The sequence below is a fragment of the Nothobranchius furzeri genome, chromosome 1 (assembly GCF_043380555.1).
Source record: "Nothobranchius furzeri strain GRZ-AD chromosome 1, NfurGRZ-RIMD1, whole genome shotgun sequence".
In the NCBI taxonomy this organism is placed as follows: Eukaryota; Metazoa; Chordata; class Actinopteri; order Cyprinodontiformes; family Nothobranchiidae; genus Nothobranchius; species Nothobranchius furzeri.
The window spans coordinates 35107647-35125162 of NC_091741.1; the positions used below are offsets into that span (position 1 = coordinate 35107647).

Here is a 17516-nt window from a genome sequence, read left to right on the forward strand (position 1 = left end):
CTTCCTGTCCTGTCTGTCTCTGATCTTCCTGTCCCGTCTGTCTCTGACCTTCCTGTCCCGTCTGTCTCTGATCTTCCTGTCCTGTCTGTCTCTGATCTTCCTGTCCCGTCTGTCTCTGACCTTCCTGTCCCGTCTGTCTCTGATCTTCCTGTCCTGTCTGTCTCTGATCTTCCTGTCCTGTCTGTCTCTGACCTTCCTGTCCCGTCTGTCTCTGATCTTCCTGTCCTGTCTGTCTCTGACCTTCCTGTCCCGTCTGTCTCTGATCTTTCTGTCCCGTCTGTCTCTGATCTTCCTGTCCCGTCTGTCTCTGATCTTCCTGTCCTGTCTGTCTCTGACCTTCCTGCCCCGTCTGTCTCTGATCTTCCTGTCCTGTCTGTCTCTGACCTTCCTGTCCCGTCTGTCTCTGATCTTTCTGTCCCGTCTGTCTCTGATCTTCCTGTCCTGTCTGTCTCTGACCTTCTTGTCCCGTCTGTCTCTGATCTTCCTGTCCTGTCTGTCTCTGACCTTCCTGTCCCGTCTGTCTCTGATCTTTCTGTCCCGTCTGTCTCTGATCTTCCTGTCCTGTCTGTCTCTGACCTTCTTGTCCCGTCTGTCTCTGATCTTCCTGTCCTGTCTGTCTCTGACCTTCTTGTCCCGTCTGTCTCTGATCTTCCTGTCCTGTCTGTCTCTGATCTTCCTGTCCTGTCTGTCTCTGACCTTCTTGTCCCGTCTGTCTCTGATCTTCCTGTCCTGTCTGTCTCTGACCTTCCTGTCCCGTCTGTCTCTGATCTTCCTGTCCTGTCTGTCTCTGATCTTCCTGTCCCGTCTGTCTCTGATCTTTCTGTCCCGTCTGTCTCTGATCTTCCTGTCCCGTCTGTCTCTGATCTTCCTGTCCCGTCTGTCTCTGACCTTCCTGTCCCGTCTGTCTCTGATCTTCCTGTCCTGTCTGTCTCTGATCTTTCTGTCCCGTCTGTCTCTGATCTTCCTGTCCCGTCTGTCTCTGATCTTCCTGTCCCGTCTGTCTCTGATCTTCCTGTCCTGTCTGTCTCTGACCTTCCTGTCCCGTCTGTCTCTGGTCTTCCTGTCCTGTCTGTCTCTGGTCTTCCTGTCCTGCCTGTCTCTGGTCTTCCTGTCCTGTCTGTCTCTGACCTTCCTGTCCCGTCTGTCTCTGATCTTTCTGTCCCGTCTGTCTCTGATCTTCCTGTCCTGTCTGTCTCTGACCTTCTTGTCCCGTCTGTCTCTGATCTTCCTGTCCCGTCTGTCTCTGACCTTCCTGTCCCGTCTGTCTCTGATCTTTCTGTCCCGTCTGTCTCTGATCTTCCTGTCCTGTCTGTCTCTGACCTTCTTGTCCCGTCTGTCTCTGATCTTCCTGTCCTGTCTGTCTCTGACCTTCTTGTCCCGTCTGTCTCTGATCTTCCTGTCCTGTCTGTCTCTGATCTTCCTGTCCTGTCTGTCTCTGACCTTCTTGTCCCGTCTGTCTCTGATCTTCCTGTCCTGTCTGTCTCTGACCTTCCTGTCCCGTCTGTCTCTGATCTTCCTGTCCTGTCTGTCTCTGATCTTCCTGTCCCGTCTGTCTCTGATCTTTCTGTCCCGTCTGTCTCTGATCTTCCTGTCCCGTCTGTCTCTGATCTTCCTGTCCCGTCTGTCTCTGACCTTCCTGTCCCGTCTGTCTCTGATCTTCCTGTCCTGTCTGTCTCTGATCTTTCTGTCCCGTCTGTCTCTGATCTTCCTGTCCCGTCTGTCTCTGATCTTCCTGTCCCGTCTGTCTCTGATCTTCCTGTCCTGTCTGTCTCTGACCTTCCTGTCCCGTCTGTCTCTGGTCTTCCTGTCCTGTCTGTCTCTGGTCTTCCTGTCCTGCCTGTCTCTGGTCTTCCTGTCCTGTCTGTCTCTGGTCTTCCTGTCCTGTCTGTCTCTGGTCTTCCTGTCCTGCCTGTCTCTGGTCTTCCTGTCCTGTCTGTCTCTGGTCTTCCTGTCTTGTCTGTCTCTGGTCTTCCTGTCCTGTCTGTCTCAGATCTTCCTGTCCTGTCTGTCTCTGGTCTTCCTGTCCTGTCTGTCTCTGGTCTTCCTGCAACTCCCAGTCATCCAGAAAAACTCCTGCCTGCTTCCTTCTTTTTCACCTCACAAGTAACTTTTTAACCAGCAGATCAAATTGTTCTATTGACCGCAAAAACAGCGGAGTGTGCGCTGCGCCGCCCGGCTGCGCCAGTGACGAGCGCTGCAGCACGAGCGCTTCCTCGCGTCATGCTCAAATACAGACAGAACTTAGCAGAGAGAAAATGAACGGACAGGAATGACTGTGTGTTAATTATGTCTTTATGGTGACGTCACTTAGAAACTTAGAAAATGTGACTGTGGCCGTGTGCAGAACGCAGCTGGAGTTCATGAATAATCAGCGGTCTGCCTGCTGCTCTAAACAATCCCCGCTACGCTGAGTCCATATAAATAATATAATAAAGGCAGAAACTGGATCTCCTTTGCGCTCCTTCTGGGTGTGTAAGTTAAGGCCATCAGGGGAGCCTGGCAAACTTTAAGGAGAAGCAGGTTGTGATTTTAACCCAGTTTCCGAGTCCGGATCGGGGCTTGGATCGGGAAGTAAAGTCCGAGTCCCGATCAGTCTGAAACCACGTGATCGGATCGGGACATCCCTAGTTAAAATATCACAATCTAAAATGATGCGTTGAACCAGAATATGGAAAAATAAAATAAAGTTTAGTAAAGATGGAACCTAAAAGTAAAACCAGCTAAAATTTGAAAATAATTAGAAAGAAAATAAAGCTTAATAGAAAAGAAGAGGTAAAATGGTCTAAAATAGTGCAAGAGTCCTGAAGAATAAATGCATTTAAAATCCAAAACGTTTAGTTTTCAGCTTCAAATAAATGCAGCCGGTAAATAAAAACTGAAGATGAATATATTATTACTCAAACTAAATCAGAAGTTTCATAAAAAATTAAAACTCATCATGAAATCAGTTCGTGTTTGAGAATAGAGTGAGTTAATATTTAAGCTTTCCTTTCACAGATTATCTGAAGAATCTTCCAGAAGACTTAGAGGATTATAAAGACACACAAGGTTAAATAAAGATCAATGCTGGTCTCTGTCTATGACTTCTGCTGAATTCCTGTCCTAAAACAGTTTATATCTTATTGGATTTCCTTCGTGCAGCGGCGCTCAGCATCGTGAAGGAAGTAGCCAACCACGCCAACGATATAATGAAACAAGGGGTGAGGCTTGGTTCCGTTTCAAACATTCGGTTTTACAATCTCTACGTCTCGTCTGACGGATGCTGGTTCGTTTGTTTGTTTTACAGGATAACTTTCAGAAGCTGATGCAGATTCAGTACAGTCTGAACGGTCAGCAGGAGATCGTGCAGCCGGGCCGGGTGCGTCTGGCGTAGAACCCTCGACATCAGCGTGTGCGTGGTGAAACCCGGTCTAATAGCAGCTTTCTGCTACATGTTGCTGTTTGCAGGTGTTTCTGAAGGAGGGGACGCTGATGAAACTGTCCAGGAAGGTCATGCAGCCGCGCATGTTTTTCCTGGTGAGCAACAATCTCCAATCACGGTGTTTGGTCACGATGCGCCACAGCCGTCAGATGTTAGCATGCACAGGCTAATATTTGTATGTTTTTCCAGTTTAATGATGCACTCATGTACACCACTCCAGTCCAGTCTGCCCAGTACAAACTCAACAGTGTTCTGTCTCTAGCTGGGATGAAGGTCAGAAACGTGATGCAAACACAAGATTTCAGGATGCCTGCTTTGATTTTGGTTTATGTTATATGAATGTGACGTTTGAACCCGTTTACCTAACTGTGTCCAGGTGAGTAAGCCGAGTCAGGAGGCTTATCAGAACGAGCTGAACATCGAAAGCGTCGAACGCTCCTTCATCCTGTCTGCCAGGTGCGTGCTCGACCACCACACCTGGATGTAGCTGCACACGTTTTGTTTCTCTGAGCTGATGCTCTTTGTGTCTGCAGCTCAGCTAAAGAGAGAGACGAGTGGCTGGAGGCCATCGGCAAGGCCATCGATGACTACACCAAGAAGAAAATCACTTTTATATCAAGTCGAAGTCAGGAAGAGGTAAAATAATCCCTATTTGGTTTCTTGCTCCAACACATGAGTCGATTGCTCAGCAGCTCATGAAGCTCTACAGAAGTCTGTTAATCACTTGCTGAATAAAATCGGGTGTGTTGTAGCAGGGAAACAGCTAAAACATGCTCCAGGACTGGGTTTGGACACCACATTTTCAGATTGCTAATCAGCCTCTGTTCTTCAGGCGGAGGGCGTTGTCGATAGTGGAGCTCCTCTAGGATCCAAAGCTCCAATCTGGATCCCTGACCTGAGGGCCACCATGTGTATGATCTGCACCTGTGAGTTCACTCTTACCTGGAGGAGGCATCATTGTCGCGCCTGTGGAAAGGTGAGGAACACAGCCATACCCTATTCTCTATGTAAAAATGATGCTGCTCTAATCATAGATCTGTGTCTCCTTCATGCAGGTGGTGTGTCAGGCCTGCTCAGCCAATAAGTACTACCTGGAGTACCTGAAGAACCAACCGGCTCGTGTGTGTGATCACTGCTTTGCCAAGCTGCAGGAGAACAGTAAGTCAGGTTGTTATGGATGGATGGATGGACGGATGATAGTGGATGGATGGATGGATGGATGGATGGATGGATGGATGGATGGATGGATGGATGGATAATGAGTATATAAGTGGATGTATCATTGGATGGATGGATGCTGAGTAGATGGATGGATGAGTGGATAAGTAAATGGATGGATGGATGGATGGATGGATGGATGGATGGATGGATGGATGCTGAGTAGATGGATGGATGAGTGGATAAGTAAATGGATGGATGGATGGATGCTGAGTAGATGGATGGATGAGTGGATAAGTAAATGGATGGATGGATGGATGGATGCTGAGTAGATGGATGGATGAGTGGATAAGTAAATGGATGGATGGATGGATGGATGGATGCTGAGTAGATGGATGGATGAGTGGATAAGTAAATGGATGGATGGATGGATGGATGCTGAGTAGATGGATGGATGAGTGGATAAGTAAATGGATGGATGGATGGATGGATGGATGCTGAGTAGATGGATGGATGAGTGGATAAGTAAATGGATGGATGGATGGATGGATGGATGGATGGATGGATGGATGGATGGATGCTGAGTAGATGGATGGATGAGTGGATAAGTAAATGGATGGATGGATGGATGCTGAGTAGATGGATGGATGAGTGGATAAGTAAATGGATGGATGGATGGATGCTGAGTAGATGGATGGATGAGTGGATAAGTAAATGGATGGATGGATGGATGCTGAGTAGATGGATGGATGAGTGGATAAGTAAATGGATGGATGGATGGATGGATGCTGAGTAGATGGATGGATGAGTGGATAAGTAAATGGATGGATGCTGAGTAGATGGATGGATGAGTGGATAAGTAAATGGATGGATGGATAGATGGATGCTGAGTAGATGGATGGATGAGTGGATAAGTAAATGGATGGATGGATGGATGGATGGATGCTGAGTAGATGGATGGATGAGTGGATAAGTAAATGGATGGATGGATGGATGGATGCTGAGTAGATGGATGGATGAGTGGATAAGTAAATGGATGGATGGATGCTGAGTAGATGGATGGATGAGTGGATAAGTAAATGGATGGATGGATGGATGGATGGATGGATGGATGGATGGATACTGAGTGGATGGATGGATGGATGGATGGATGAATGGATGGATGGATGATGAGTATATAAGTGGATATATCATTGGATGGATGGATGCTGAGTAGATGGATGGATGAGTGGATAAGTAAATGGATGGATGAATGGATGGATGGATGGATGCTGAGTAGATGGATGGATGAGTGGATAAGTAAATGGATGGATGGATGGATGGATGGATGGATGGATGCTGAGTAGATGGATGGATGAGCGGATAAGTAAGTAAATGGATGGATGGATGGATGGATGGATGCTGAGTAGATGGATGGATGAGTGGATAAGTAAATGGATGGATGGATGCTGAGTAGATGGATGGATGAGTGGATAAGTAAATGGATGGATGGATGCTGAGTAGATGGATGGATGAGTGGATAAGTAAATGGATGGATGGATGCTGAGTAGATGGATGGATGAGTGGATAAGTAAATGGATGGATGGATGGATGGATGCTGAGTAGATGGATGGATGAGTGGATAAGTAAATGGATGGATGGATGCTGAGTAGATGGATGGATGAGTGGATAAGTAAATGGATGGATGGATGCTGAGTAGATGGATGGATGAGTGGATAAGTAAATGGATGGATGGATGGATGCTGAGTAGATGGATGGATGAGTGGATAAGTAAATGGATGGATGGATTGATGGATGCTGAGTAGATGGATGGATGAGTGGATAAGTAAATGGATGGATGGATGCTGAGTAGATGGATGGATGAGTGGATAAGTAAATGGATGGATGGATGGATGGATGGATGCTGAGTAGATGGATGGATGAGTGGATAAGTAAATGGATGGATGGATGGATGGATGCTGAGTAGATGGATGGATGAGTGGATAAGTAAATGGATGGATGGATGCTGAGTAGATGGATGGATGAGTGGATAAGTAAATTGATGGATGGATGGATGGATGGATGCTGAGTAGATGGATGGATGAGTGGATAAGTAAATGGATGGATGGATGCTGAGTAGATGGATGGATGAGTGGATAAGTAAATGGATGGATGGATGGATGGATGGATGCTGAGTAGATGGATGGATGAGTGGATAAGTAAATGGATGGATGGATGGATGGATGCTGAGTAGATGGATGGATGAGTGGATAAGTAAATGGATGGATGGATGGATGCTGAGTAGATGGATGGATGAGTGGATAAGTAAATGGATGGATGGATGGATGGATGCTGAGTAGATGGATGGATGAGTGGATAAGTAAATGGATGGATGGATGGATGGATGCTGAGTAGATGGATGGATGAGTGGATAAGTAAATGGATGGATGGATGGATTGATGGATGCTGAGTAGATGGATGGATGAGTGGATAAGTAATGGATGGATGGATGGATGGATGATGAGTAGATAAGTGGATGGATCATTGGATGGATGGATGCTGAGTAGATGGATGGATGAGTGGATAAGTAAATGGATGGATGGATGGATGGATGCTGAGTAGATGGATGGATGAGTGGATAAGTAATGGATGGATGGATGGATGGATGATGAGTAGATAAGTGGATGGATCATTGGATGGATGGATGCTGAGTAGATGGATGGATGAGTGGATAAGTAATGGATGGATGGATGGATGGATGCTGAATAGATGGATGGATGAGTGGATAAGTAAATGGATGGATGGACAGATGGATGAGTTGGTGACTGAATAAGTGGATGGATAGCACACATGTCTAAAACTGCATTAAAACAACAAAATCTAAGTCCTCAGAGGGAAATAAAGCCATTTGTTGACATTGTGAAATGACCCAATAGAAATAGTTTATTTTTCATAAAAACATTGTTTTTATTTACTCTTTATTCTACTTTAGGCGACCGCTGTGCTTCAGCATCAACGTCTCCAATCAAACCTGGAGCGTTCTCCTTCACCCGGAAACAGAAGAAGATTCCTGCAGCACTAAAGGAGGTGCAGCCTGAACAGCCTCAGCATGTTTTAGGTTGAAATCCTCACCGGCAGACGGACGACAGGATTTTTATGTTTCTGTGTTTCTATGGTCCAGGTGTCTGCAAACACAGAAAACTCCTCCATGAGTGGCTACTTAAACAGGTCAAAGGGCAACAAGAAGCAGTGGAAGAGGCTGTGGTTCGTCATTAAGAATAAAGTCCTGTACACCTACGCTGCCAGTGAGGTATTCCCGCTCTGCTCACTCATGCTGTCATGAGCTCTACACAGGCTTCCCTCAACCGATGCGTTTACTGTCCGTAGGACGTGGCGGCGCTGGAGAGCCAGCCTCTGCTGGGCTTCTTCCTGCGGGAGGAGAAGAACGGCCCGGCCCAGAAGCTTCAGTTCAAGCTGTATCACAAAAACACGCTGTTTTATATCTTCAAGGCTGACGACATCCCCACAGCACAGAGGTACCTCGCTCGGGGGCGAGAGCTTTCACTCCTGATCTGGGACCATACCGTACCGTACCGTGTTTATTTCTACAGCACATTTAAAAACAGCATGACAGCTGACCAAAGTGCTGCACTGTAAAAAGGACAAACCCCAAGATAAAAACAGATAAAAGTCATATAGGAGGTCAAATCTAAAAAGTTGTAAAGGAAACATACAACAATAAAATACAGAGTCACAATAAAACGTAAAAACACTAAAAGCTAGATCATTGAATAAAAGCTAAATGATAGAAGAAGGCCTTCAGTACCGACTTCAATCGACCCAGTTCTGGTGCCTGTCAAACACTAAGGGGGAGAGCGTTCCAGAGTTTAGGAGCAGTGAACCCAAAGGCCCGCTCTCCACCAGATTTATACCTCATTTTCGGGACGCACAAAAGCAAATGATCTGCAGGTTTCTGGTTGGAGCATAAGGCTTTATCAGTTCTGAAAGATAAGCCGGGGCTTGACCATTCAGAATGTTGGAGACAAAGGTCAAAACCTTAAACTGGATGCGATATTTAACAGGCGGCCAGTGCAAGCGTGCAAGGACGGGTGAACTGAGACAGCGTCTCGAGGTGTTTGTCAGGAACCTAGCCGCCGCATTTTGCTTTCTCTGTAGAAGCTCGATTGCTGAGGCGCTGACACCCACAAGTAGTGAGTTGGCATAGTCTAAACGTGTAGTTACAAAGGCGGGAACAACAGACTCCAGCTGAGGTCGTTTGACTTTAAGCGCGAGATGCGACATAGTTGGAAAAAGCAGGACCAGACTGTAGAGTTAGTTTGTGAACTCATTAACAGATCAGAGTCAGGTTTCACTCCCAGACTGGATACACAGGATTTAAGATTTAAAAACGGTAGAGGGGAGTCACCAGGTGCATGCTTTGGATTTATTGGATTAAAAAGAATGGCGTCGGTCTTGTTTTCGTTAAGGCAAAGGAAGTTCTCCGACAGCCAGCCTTTAGCTGCAGTAATACAGTCGACAAGGAGGCGTGTTGAGTCAGGTTTACTTAACGTCAGATAAATCTGGCAATCGTCCGCGTAAAGGTGATAACTTATTCCAAGGTTAGTCAGAATCATCCCCAATGGCAGTAAGTAAATCGAGAATAGGAGTGGCCCTAGAATCGAACCCTGAGGCACACCCCAGCGAAGTGGAGTAGATGGAGAGGAAAAGCTGTCAATGTGAACACAAATATGATCTGAACCAATGAAGTGGGATCCCTGTTACCTCCAACCTCCTAACTAGGACGTCATGGTCCACTGTGTCGAAGGCAGCAGAGAGGTCCAGGAGTAGCAGAACATGGGGACCAGAATCAGTTGCCACCAGGATATCATTTAATACACGAAGATGTGCAGTTTCTGTGCTGTGGTGAGGTCTAAAGCCAGACTGAGGAGCACTTCTGTAGTTTCACAACAAAAATCCACACTTTTTACTCTCTTCATAAAATTTTAGATTAATTTCTAAATAATACTCTTTTTTTTTCTTTTTCTTTTTTTGAAGAAGAAACGTTGGCGTTTCAGAGTTAGTACAGCATGTAGAGCCCCGTGAAGTCATTTTAATTCTTGTCTCAGAGCTTTTTTCTCCCTAAATAATTTTAATAATAATAATTTCTTCTGATTTTTTATTTTTTGAAAAAAATAATCTGAAGAACATTAAAGGAGAAAATGAGATTTTATGGCCTGAAAATGGATTCAAAGTTTGGAGACGTGAAAATAGAAGATTTTCTTTCTCCCATAAACGTGAGCATCTTGCTGAGTCGTTGTTTACACTCAGACATCAAATGCTGTTTTTTCAGAGCGTTCGGGTTTTCAGTGACTTTAGAGACAAAGTTAAGGTTACCAAGAAAAGAAGACGTGACATTAGCTGTATCTGATCAAGCTCGTCTCACTCATAATATTCTAGTCTAAAGTCAGTAAACTGGTTTCTTTATTTAAAGGGACATTATGGAAGTGTGACGGACAAAACATGTATAGAAATAATAAATGTCTTCTTCATACATTCTCCTGCAATGCCCTGGTCCTGTAGAATGAGCCCTGGCATTTTTACTGTGATTGCCTGTTTTTCTGTAAAATCACAGAAAAAGAGAGATGCTCGGGTCGAGCAGGCTGCTTCATGCGCGTTCACGCTCAGGCATCGCCCGTAGCATTTGCTATCCGTAGCTTTAGCAGCAGAGAGAGAGGCAGTGCCACTTTGTCGCTGTTCCTAACGCCTAGTGACAAAGCTAGCTACATTTCTGAGGACCCTTAGCTACTTTCTGTAGAACTTTCTTCTAGATATTTCCTGCTAATTAGCAACAAAATAGCCATTTTCACTCCGAACCGTTCTTTGAACGTTGTTTCAGCTGTCATCAAGGATATAAATGTTACAGATGCAAAGGACGTCACTGGTGCTTTAGCTCACCTAGTAAGATGTCGGACTCTCATGCAGAAGACCTGGGTTTGATTCTGGATGTGAACATAGTTTATTTAGAGTTTCTTTTTTACATTAATGGTATTTTTTTTTACAGTAAGTTGCCCAAATTTTTATTTGAGACTCGCCGAACGGCATTGAATTCACAGATAAAAAAGATGTGGGTTCAACTTTCATTTTGGAACAATTTTTCAAGCAAGGGAAGGGAATGATCTGAGCATGCAGGAGGACTGACCCATCATAAACCTTTGTCGGCTGTGCTGAAGAGAAAGCTACAGAACCACATTATTTAATTAGTTAGCTGCATGTTCTCCTGTCCTCTGTCCTCCGGGCCCCCCCCCCACACACACACACACACACACAGGACTGTCTCAGCTGTTATTTTCGTTAAGGAGTGTGCACGTACAGCATGCGCGCCGCGTGCACGAGCCTACTATTGAAGCTGCCGTTACGCTTTTGGCCTGAGGGGGCAATCACGAGCATAAAAATTCAAAACTCTGTAAAGTCCCTTTAAAAATAAGTAAACAACAACAACATAAACAACCTAAAAAAAAGCCAAAATGGGAGTGAATTTCATCAGATGAGCAGAAACTTGAGCTTTGTGTTTTTCAGCTGCAGCAAATTTCATATTTGTTTATTTTTCTTTAGATGGATCGAAGCCTTCCAGGAGGCCATGATTCTTGAACAGTAGTCACGTTGAGGCAGTGAAGAGGATCTGAATGGACGTCCAGGGTCGGCCGATGGACCACATCCAGGTTCAGCAGCTCAGGAAGGATCCAGGTGGGACGGATTCCAAACTGAACGCAGAAGCATGACTGCTTTCCCCGCAGAGACGTTTCAAACCAACTGCAGCTTCTGATGTTATTCTTTCGGACTGAGATCGTAGCTAAGACTGGGTCAGAGGTCAACTCCAGGAGCGTGTGTGAATGTGCAGGAGATCTATCTTTGGAGGTTTGGAAATGATTCTTAAAGGCTTTCAGGTGTGTGGAACCATTTTTGACCCACAGGATTTTAAACACGGTTCCTTCAGAACGATTTTAGCAGAGTTTATATAACAAAGCAGGATTTTACTGTGAAAATCAGGCACAGAAACAGGAAGTTGATCACCTGTTGTTCGTGTTCGTCTTTTGTTGAAAGATTTTACACGGATAAGTTTTCAAAAGTTTCATTATCATCATTTAAAAACAGACATCCTGGATACGACTGGAACGATCACACATCCTATAGATATAAACACAGCATGAACGTTTTTAGCCTGTTTAACCAAACCAGAAAGGGTTAACAGGAAATAAATGCACATAAAAGTACACCGCTGATCTGTTTTTTTCTTGTTTTTTCAAAGATGAGAGCTAATATTTATAAGATATGAAGATTTATTGTTGGAAAAGCGCAGGCTGCCACGTATTTAGAGTCAGAGTTGTTACAAAAATGATCAAAGTCATTATTTGACTTTTGTTTGTTTGGGTTGTTTTTTACAAGTAAACACTGTGGAAAGTTGTCATGAATTGTATTTCTTAAGTAATGCTCAGCAGACAAAAACATGTAAAAAACTCATTTTCTTTTACAGACATTGAGCCTTGTTCTGTTTTGAGAAAAAATGAAATGTTTTGTGTTTCGGTATCAAATGTCGCATCAGCTCATTTTCTTGGTACTCCGATGTTACGACCCAGGCTGCCTACAGCTGTAACGTCAGATGGTATACATTAAAATGAACAGAAGCTTCTTGAAGTTTCAGAAGTCTGTAAGGATGCTGATTTAGAAACCCTAAATTCATACCGTGTGTGGCTAAACAAATGCTCGTCGTTAGACCTGTTCGGCCATCTCTGATGATGAGAAGAAAATCTGCTGCAGTCTGAAGCATTTCTCCATGATTGTACGTTAACACTTGTAAACACTCTGACCTAGTCTCTTTTGAACAGCATTTTAAACTGTCAGGCAACAGTTCCTAATAAAATATCTGTAAATCACTTGTCATTGTGTCCATTTGTGGCTTTGCTGTTTGATGAGAAACTGCAGAAGGACAACATCCCCCCCTTATGGTTTTATTACAAAGTGACGACAGAGGACTTTAGGAAGCAAGAGTTCACGTTAATGTTGAGTATCTACTTTGTCCCTTTGTATTTGATCTAAACAGCGATATGAAAGATTATGTTTTATGTCTCATTTCACAACCAGAGCAGAGAACCTGAACTGAGTTAGATTAGTTCTTGGCAGCAAATGGACCTGGAATCATTTCAGAAGTGATTACAGTTTGCATGATTCTTATTTTACCATTTTATTGTTTTGCTTCAGCCATCTCCACAGTCAATAATCTGTCTCCATTTGCTCCTATCTTTTGTGTCCTCCACCTTCATACCTACAAGATTTCCCCCTACCAGCTCCCTTCTCACTACAGATCACGGTCATTAGTGAACATCATAGTTCATGGAGACTCCTGCCTAATTTAATCTGTCAGCGTGTCCATCATCATGGTGAAGAAAGGGCTTGGGGCAAATTATTATGATTCTTATGATGATGACGATTATTATATTATTATTATTATTATTATTGAAATAAGTAGCATGCGGAACATAAAATTAGCTCCCAGTTTTGTCGGACTGTGTTTGAGACGCTTCCGTCTGAAACATGGCGGAGTATGCTAACCTGCTTCGAAGGGCTTGGGGGCAAATACGAGGTCATGGAGGAGTTCGAGGTTTACTACTTCAGTTTTTTAGGTCAGTTTAGTTGGACATATTATTATACTGCTTTTATTGTCTTGCGAAATGAATAAATTTTGGACAATATTCGAAACGAGCCTTTTAAACGGGTTTTAATTAGGCTAACTTTAGCTAGCATGTTGACAAGTCAGAAAAAGACAGTTAAGACAGTAAATTAAAGTATAACCTAAAGTTTGATTAATTGCATCACTTATTTGATGAATTTGATTATTAGTGATAGAGTAATTAAAACTTAAAACCATTTGTTTTGCAGAGTGAATGATTTGAAAACCGGCGCTTTGGTCGGCGTTGATAAATATGGGAACAAATACTATGAGGACAAGAAGAACTGCTTCTTTGGTGAGTCTTTGAAGTCATTTAATTTTTTTTGTTTGTTTTGTTTTGTGTGTTTTGTCTACGAGTTCTTGCTAGTTTTTTACTTTCTGAAAAATAATCATTTAATTTCAGCGTTAAGTGATGCAAATCTTCACATTGAAAGTTACCTCTCACACCACAGACTGTTGCATTTGTTTAAACTGAATGGTAAAATAAGTAAAACAGTTCAACCTTTCTCTCTTTATTTCACTAAAGACTGTGTTATGTCCACGCTATTTGTTGTTTTTTTACTCATTTGTTTGTTTGAGTGAATGGTTGAAGGAGATTTGCAGCACATTCAGGTACCAGAGATGCAGAACATCATTTCAGATTGCTCCTTAGCCATGTCTGCTTGCATTTGTTTAACAGTTCAATTTAAAGACACTTTGTTTATGTCAACAGTTTTTCTCCCCAACTTAAAAGTACAAAATGAATTCTGGGTCTGCTTTGCTATTTTAATTATTCGCACTTGGAGGATAACAAGAAAAACAGTCATGTGCTCATTTCTGAATCTGACAATTGAAAAAAGTTGTCAAAATCCAAAGAAAGTTCTGAAAGACCACCAGAAAACCTGGAGAACTGTTGATAGCATAAAAGAAATTAAATATTTCTCTTTTTTTGTTTAGTTTTGTTTAGTTGGTAAATTAATGTTTAAACTTTATGGGACAGCAGCAGTTCAAGATGTAGAGCGGGTTGTCCAGTAATCAGAAGGTTGCAGGTTCAATCTCTGACCAGAGGCTGCTGCTGTTGTGTCCTTGGGCGAGACCTTGTCTGCTGGTGTTGAGGGACCGGTGGCGCTTGCGTATGGCAGGCCTCGCCTCTGTCAGGGCAGCTGTGGGTACAACATAGCTAACATCCAAACCAGCATGTGAATGTGTGTGTGAATGGGTGAATGACTGATTCAAAATCAAATCAACTTTATTTATAAAGCGCTTTCACATGCTCAGAACGGACAAACAAAGCGCTGTACACCAATAACAAGCACAACAATAAAACAGACATATAACCATTTAAAATACAATAAGAAGTCCCGAGTACAAGTTCGCAATCCATATCAGTCCTTTTTCCAGAATCAGATCCAGACACATTCAAAGTGATGCTGCCCACGCAATCCTAGCTTCAGTGTCCAAACGCCAGCGAGAACAGATGTGTTTCTAGTCGGCTTTTAACGGTCTCCAGTGATTTGGCCTGCTTTACGTCGGCTGGCAGCTCATTCCAGAGACTTGGTCCGAGCGCTGTAAAGGCACGACTCCCACGAGACTTCGGGCTGTACCTGGGCACGGTTAATAGTCTCTGGTCAGCTGACCTAAGGGAACGCACCGAGACGTGTCGGTGGATGATGTCAGAAAGGTATTTAGGTGCCCCTGAGTTTAACGCCTTCAACACAAACAGGATGACCTTAAACCTGATGCGATAGGAGACAGGGAGCTGAGGAAGGGAGGGACCGATTGTGTTGTGAAGAGCTTTAGGAGGTCGTAGAACCCTAAGAATGAGTTCTACAAATACAGGCCATTTACTTTTTATTTAAACAATGTTTTTTTAAGCTTTTTGTTTCAGTTCAAGTAAGATACGAGTCTGAGAACGTGGAATAGTTGTTGCAGCTCCTCTCTGCTGCTGAAACATGTTGTTAGAAAATCTTCGACCTCCCAGAAAATCATGTGATTTTGACGGCCTTTGAGGGTGCTTCTCCTCTGGCTTTTCTGCAGTCACCAGTAAGAAATTATATTTTTTCTGTCGTTTTGTTCAGGGCGTCATCGTTGGGTGATCTACACCAAAGAGATGAACGGGAAGAACACGACGTGGGAGGTGGACGGCAGCATGGTGCCAGCTGAGTGGTGTGTGACGTGTCCTCTAGCGTCAATTTAAACTACAAGTAGTTTTGAAAAAGCCTAAACTGACAGATTAGTTCATCTCGGGTGTTAAATTATGTTTAGTATTTATTTTAGTTCTGAATGCAGACGGTGGAAAATGAAAAAGAGGAAATCTTTTTGGGTTTTTTTCATTCCTCAGGCATCGCTGGCTGCACTCTATGACAGATGATCCACCCACCACACATCCTCCAGAACCCAAGAAGTTCTTCGCTGAGGTGCATCAGTTCAACGTAAGCGGCACCCCTCAGCAGTACGTCCCTTATCCCACCACTCGTAAAAAGATCCACGAGTGGGTCCCCCCCAAAGCCGGAGCCCAGTGAACTCTGACCTCTTCCTTTCTCCTGTGTAAATTATGGATTCCTGCCTGTTTCCAACACGTTCAAAATAAAGTCTCTATACAAACGTTTGTGATGGGAATGAGTTAACTTCTGTGTCTGTTTCCTGTAAAGTTTGTCGTCAGTGATTTCAGTGAAACTAGCAGATCGTGCGTGAATCTGTTTTTAAAACAAGGTCGTCCAGCTTTTGGGTTTCCGGGGCAGTTTTTATAGTTTAAAGGAAAAGAACTCGATTGACCATAAAACCTGATTGCATGTGTGTTACTGCACATGTTTACAGCCCTAAAGCTGCCTCGGCCAGTGAGCTGACCACTGCAGAATTCTGCTGATAGAAAGTTGTTGGACTGATGAAAACACAGAAAATTAGCAGAATCTTATAAAAAACAACAACCCAGGACTGTGCAAAAGCAGCTCAGAATCCTGCAAAAACCTTTAGATAATTGGAAGAAAGTAATTCAAGATTAATCTAAAAGTTAGCCTGGCCTGCCAGACTCCTCTGTTTAATCCTCTCTCTGTGCAGAATTAAACCGACGACGAGTGGCAGGCCAGGCTAGAAAAAAGTAACCCTGCAACTCAAAAACAAACTTATCTGAGACTTGGCTAAACTTGCAGGGTTTTACTAAAGTTAGAGTGAGGTCTTACTGCAACAGTTTGCTAATCTAATTTCACAAAACTTTGGCAAGATTTTGGCAAAAAAGCTCCGGATTTCATCAAACTTTCAATATCTTGCAGAAATTAAAAGAGCGTAAAGGTTGTTGAACGAGAGTGAGAACGGAAGAGAGGAAGTGCGGAACCAACGCCACGGGGAAAGGAGCCCTGCAGGCTCTTTTCTCCCACCACGCTACAGGATAGCTGAAATGCAACCTGCTAACGCAGACTCGTCCCAGAGTCTTTTGATTTCTGAGTTAATTTAAACTTGAGAAAGCGCATCTGCTAAACGCTTCAGCAACGTGTACCGAGGTCAACCCGGGACTGGACCGCCACACACCTTCGTCTTCTCTGCCAGCCAAGGTGTGACCTGGTGAACACATCCTCCGGGGTCCAGATCTAAAGGGGGTCCTAAGGTCGGTGAGGCAGAACACAATAGATAGCGTTCTGATGCTGTTTTTCTAATAAGAACTAAAGTTTAATTGCAAAACATCATTTTTTCACTCAGATCACCTTTTCTCTCCCTGAAGCAATCTCGCACCTGCATGCACGCGTTCATAATTCCATCATCCTCCATCTTAGCACATCCAACACAAGGTCTATTGGTGCAAGCTTAAAATATCAACTGTTAAAGATTGTCCAACAAGGTTGTCAATGTTGATTGTTTTTCCTATGATTGTCATTTCAAATCGTTAGTTTAAATTGAAGAGTAAAATCTCTTAAAAGTTAAACTTGCCTTTTCATTGAACTGAAACACAGACACACGGATATGATCGTCAGTTTATCGATGAAAACAACCTTTGAGTCTTCTTATCTCTATAACATTTGGTCATTAATTTGTAAAAATTAATATTCCAGATTATTATGTAGAATGGTTCATCTTTCATAAAAGAGACAACAACCATTACGCTACATTAACGTGAGCCACTTTTACTGATTTAACAAAAACATTTTTCCTTCTACCCTCTGTGAAGCTCTGTGGTTCTGTAAAGTAATTTAAACCCTTATTTATAGCTGTGCTGCTAACTTAATTTGCCTAAAGAAGTTCTCCAGTGGAGACTTTGTCAAA

At 43.5% G+C, this 17516-nt stretch overlaps 2 protein-coding genes across 2 annotated transcripts in view; both read left to right on the top strand.

Moving 5' to 3' along the window:
- Positions 1 to 11370, top strand: part of fgd6 (FYVE, RhoGEF and PH domain containing 6) — a 38685-nt gene extending 27315 nt beyond the window's left edge. The window contains exons 9-21 of the mRNA XM_015962398.3: positions 2998 to 3048; positions 3142 to 3200; positions 3287 to 3358; positions 3448 to 3516; positions 3611 to 3694; positions 3798 to 3877; positions 3955 to 4057; positions 4254 to 4397; positions 4477 to 4579; positions 7551 to 7645; positions 7740 to 7868; positions 7946 to 8094; positions 11171 to 11370. Of these exons, the coding sequence (XP_015817884.3) occupies positions 2998 to 3048; positions 3142 to 3200; positions 3287 to 3358; positions 3448 to 3516; positions 3611 to 3694; positions 3798 to 3877; positions 3955 to 4057; positions 4254 to 4397; positions 4477 to 4579; positions 7551 to 7645; positions 7740 to 7868; positions 7946 to 8094; positions 11171 to 11213 (1181 nt within the window). The 3' untranslated portion in view covers positions 11214 to 11370. The remainder of the gene's footprint in view (positions 1 to 2997; positions 3049 to 3141; positions 3201 to 3286; positions 3359 to 3447; positions 3517 to 3610; positions 3695 to 3797; positions 3878 to 3954; positions 4058 to 4253; positions 4398 to 4476; positions 4580 to 7550; positions 7646 to 7739; positions 7869 to 7945; positions 8095 to 11170) is intronic.
- A 1711-nt stretch (positions 11371 to 13081) lies between these two features.
- ndufa12 (NADH:ubiquinone oxidoreductase subunit A12) lies at positions 13082 to 15870 on the top strand. The gene is made up of 4 exons (XM_015962386.3): positions 13082 to 13236; positions 13493 to 13578; positions 15341 to 15428; positions 15604 to 15870. The coding sequence occupies exons 1-4, from the start codon at positions 13148 to 13150 to the stop codon at positions 15782 to 15784; spliced, it is 444 nt and encodes a 147-aa protein (XP_015817872.1). The 5' UTR covers positions 13082 to 13147; the 3' UTR covers positions 15785 to 15870.
- The last annotated feature ends 1646 nt before the right edge of the window (positions 15871 to 17516 follow it).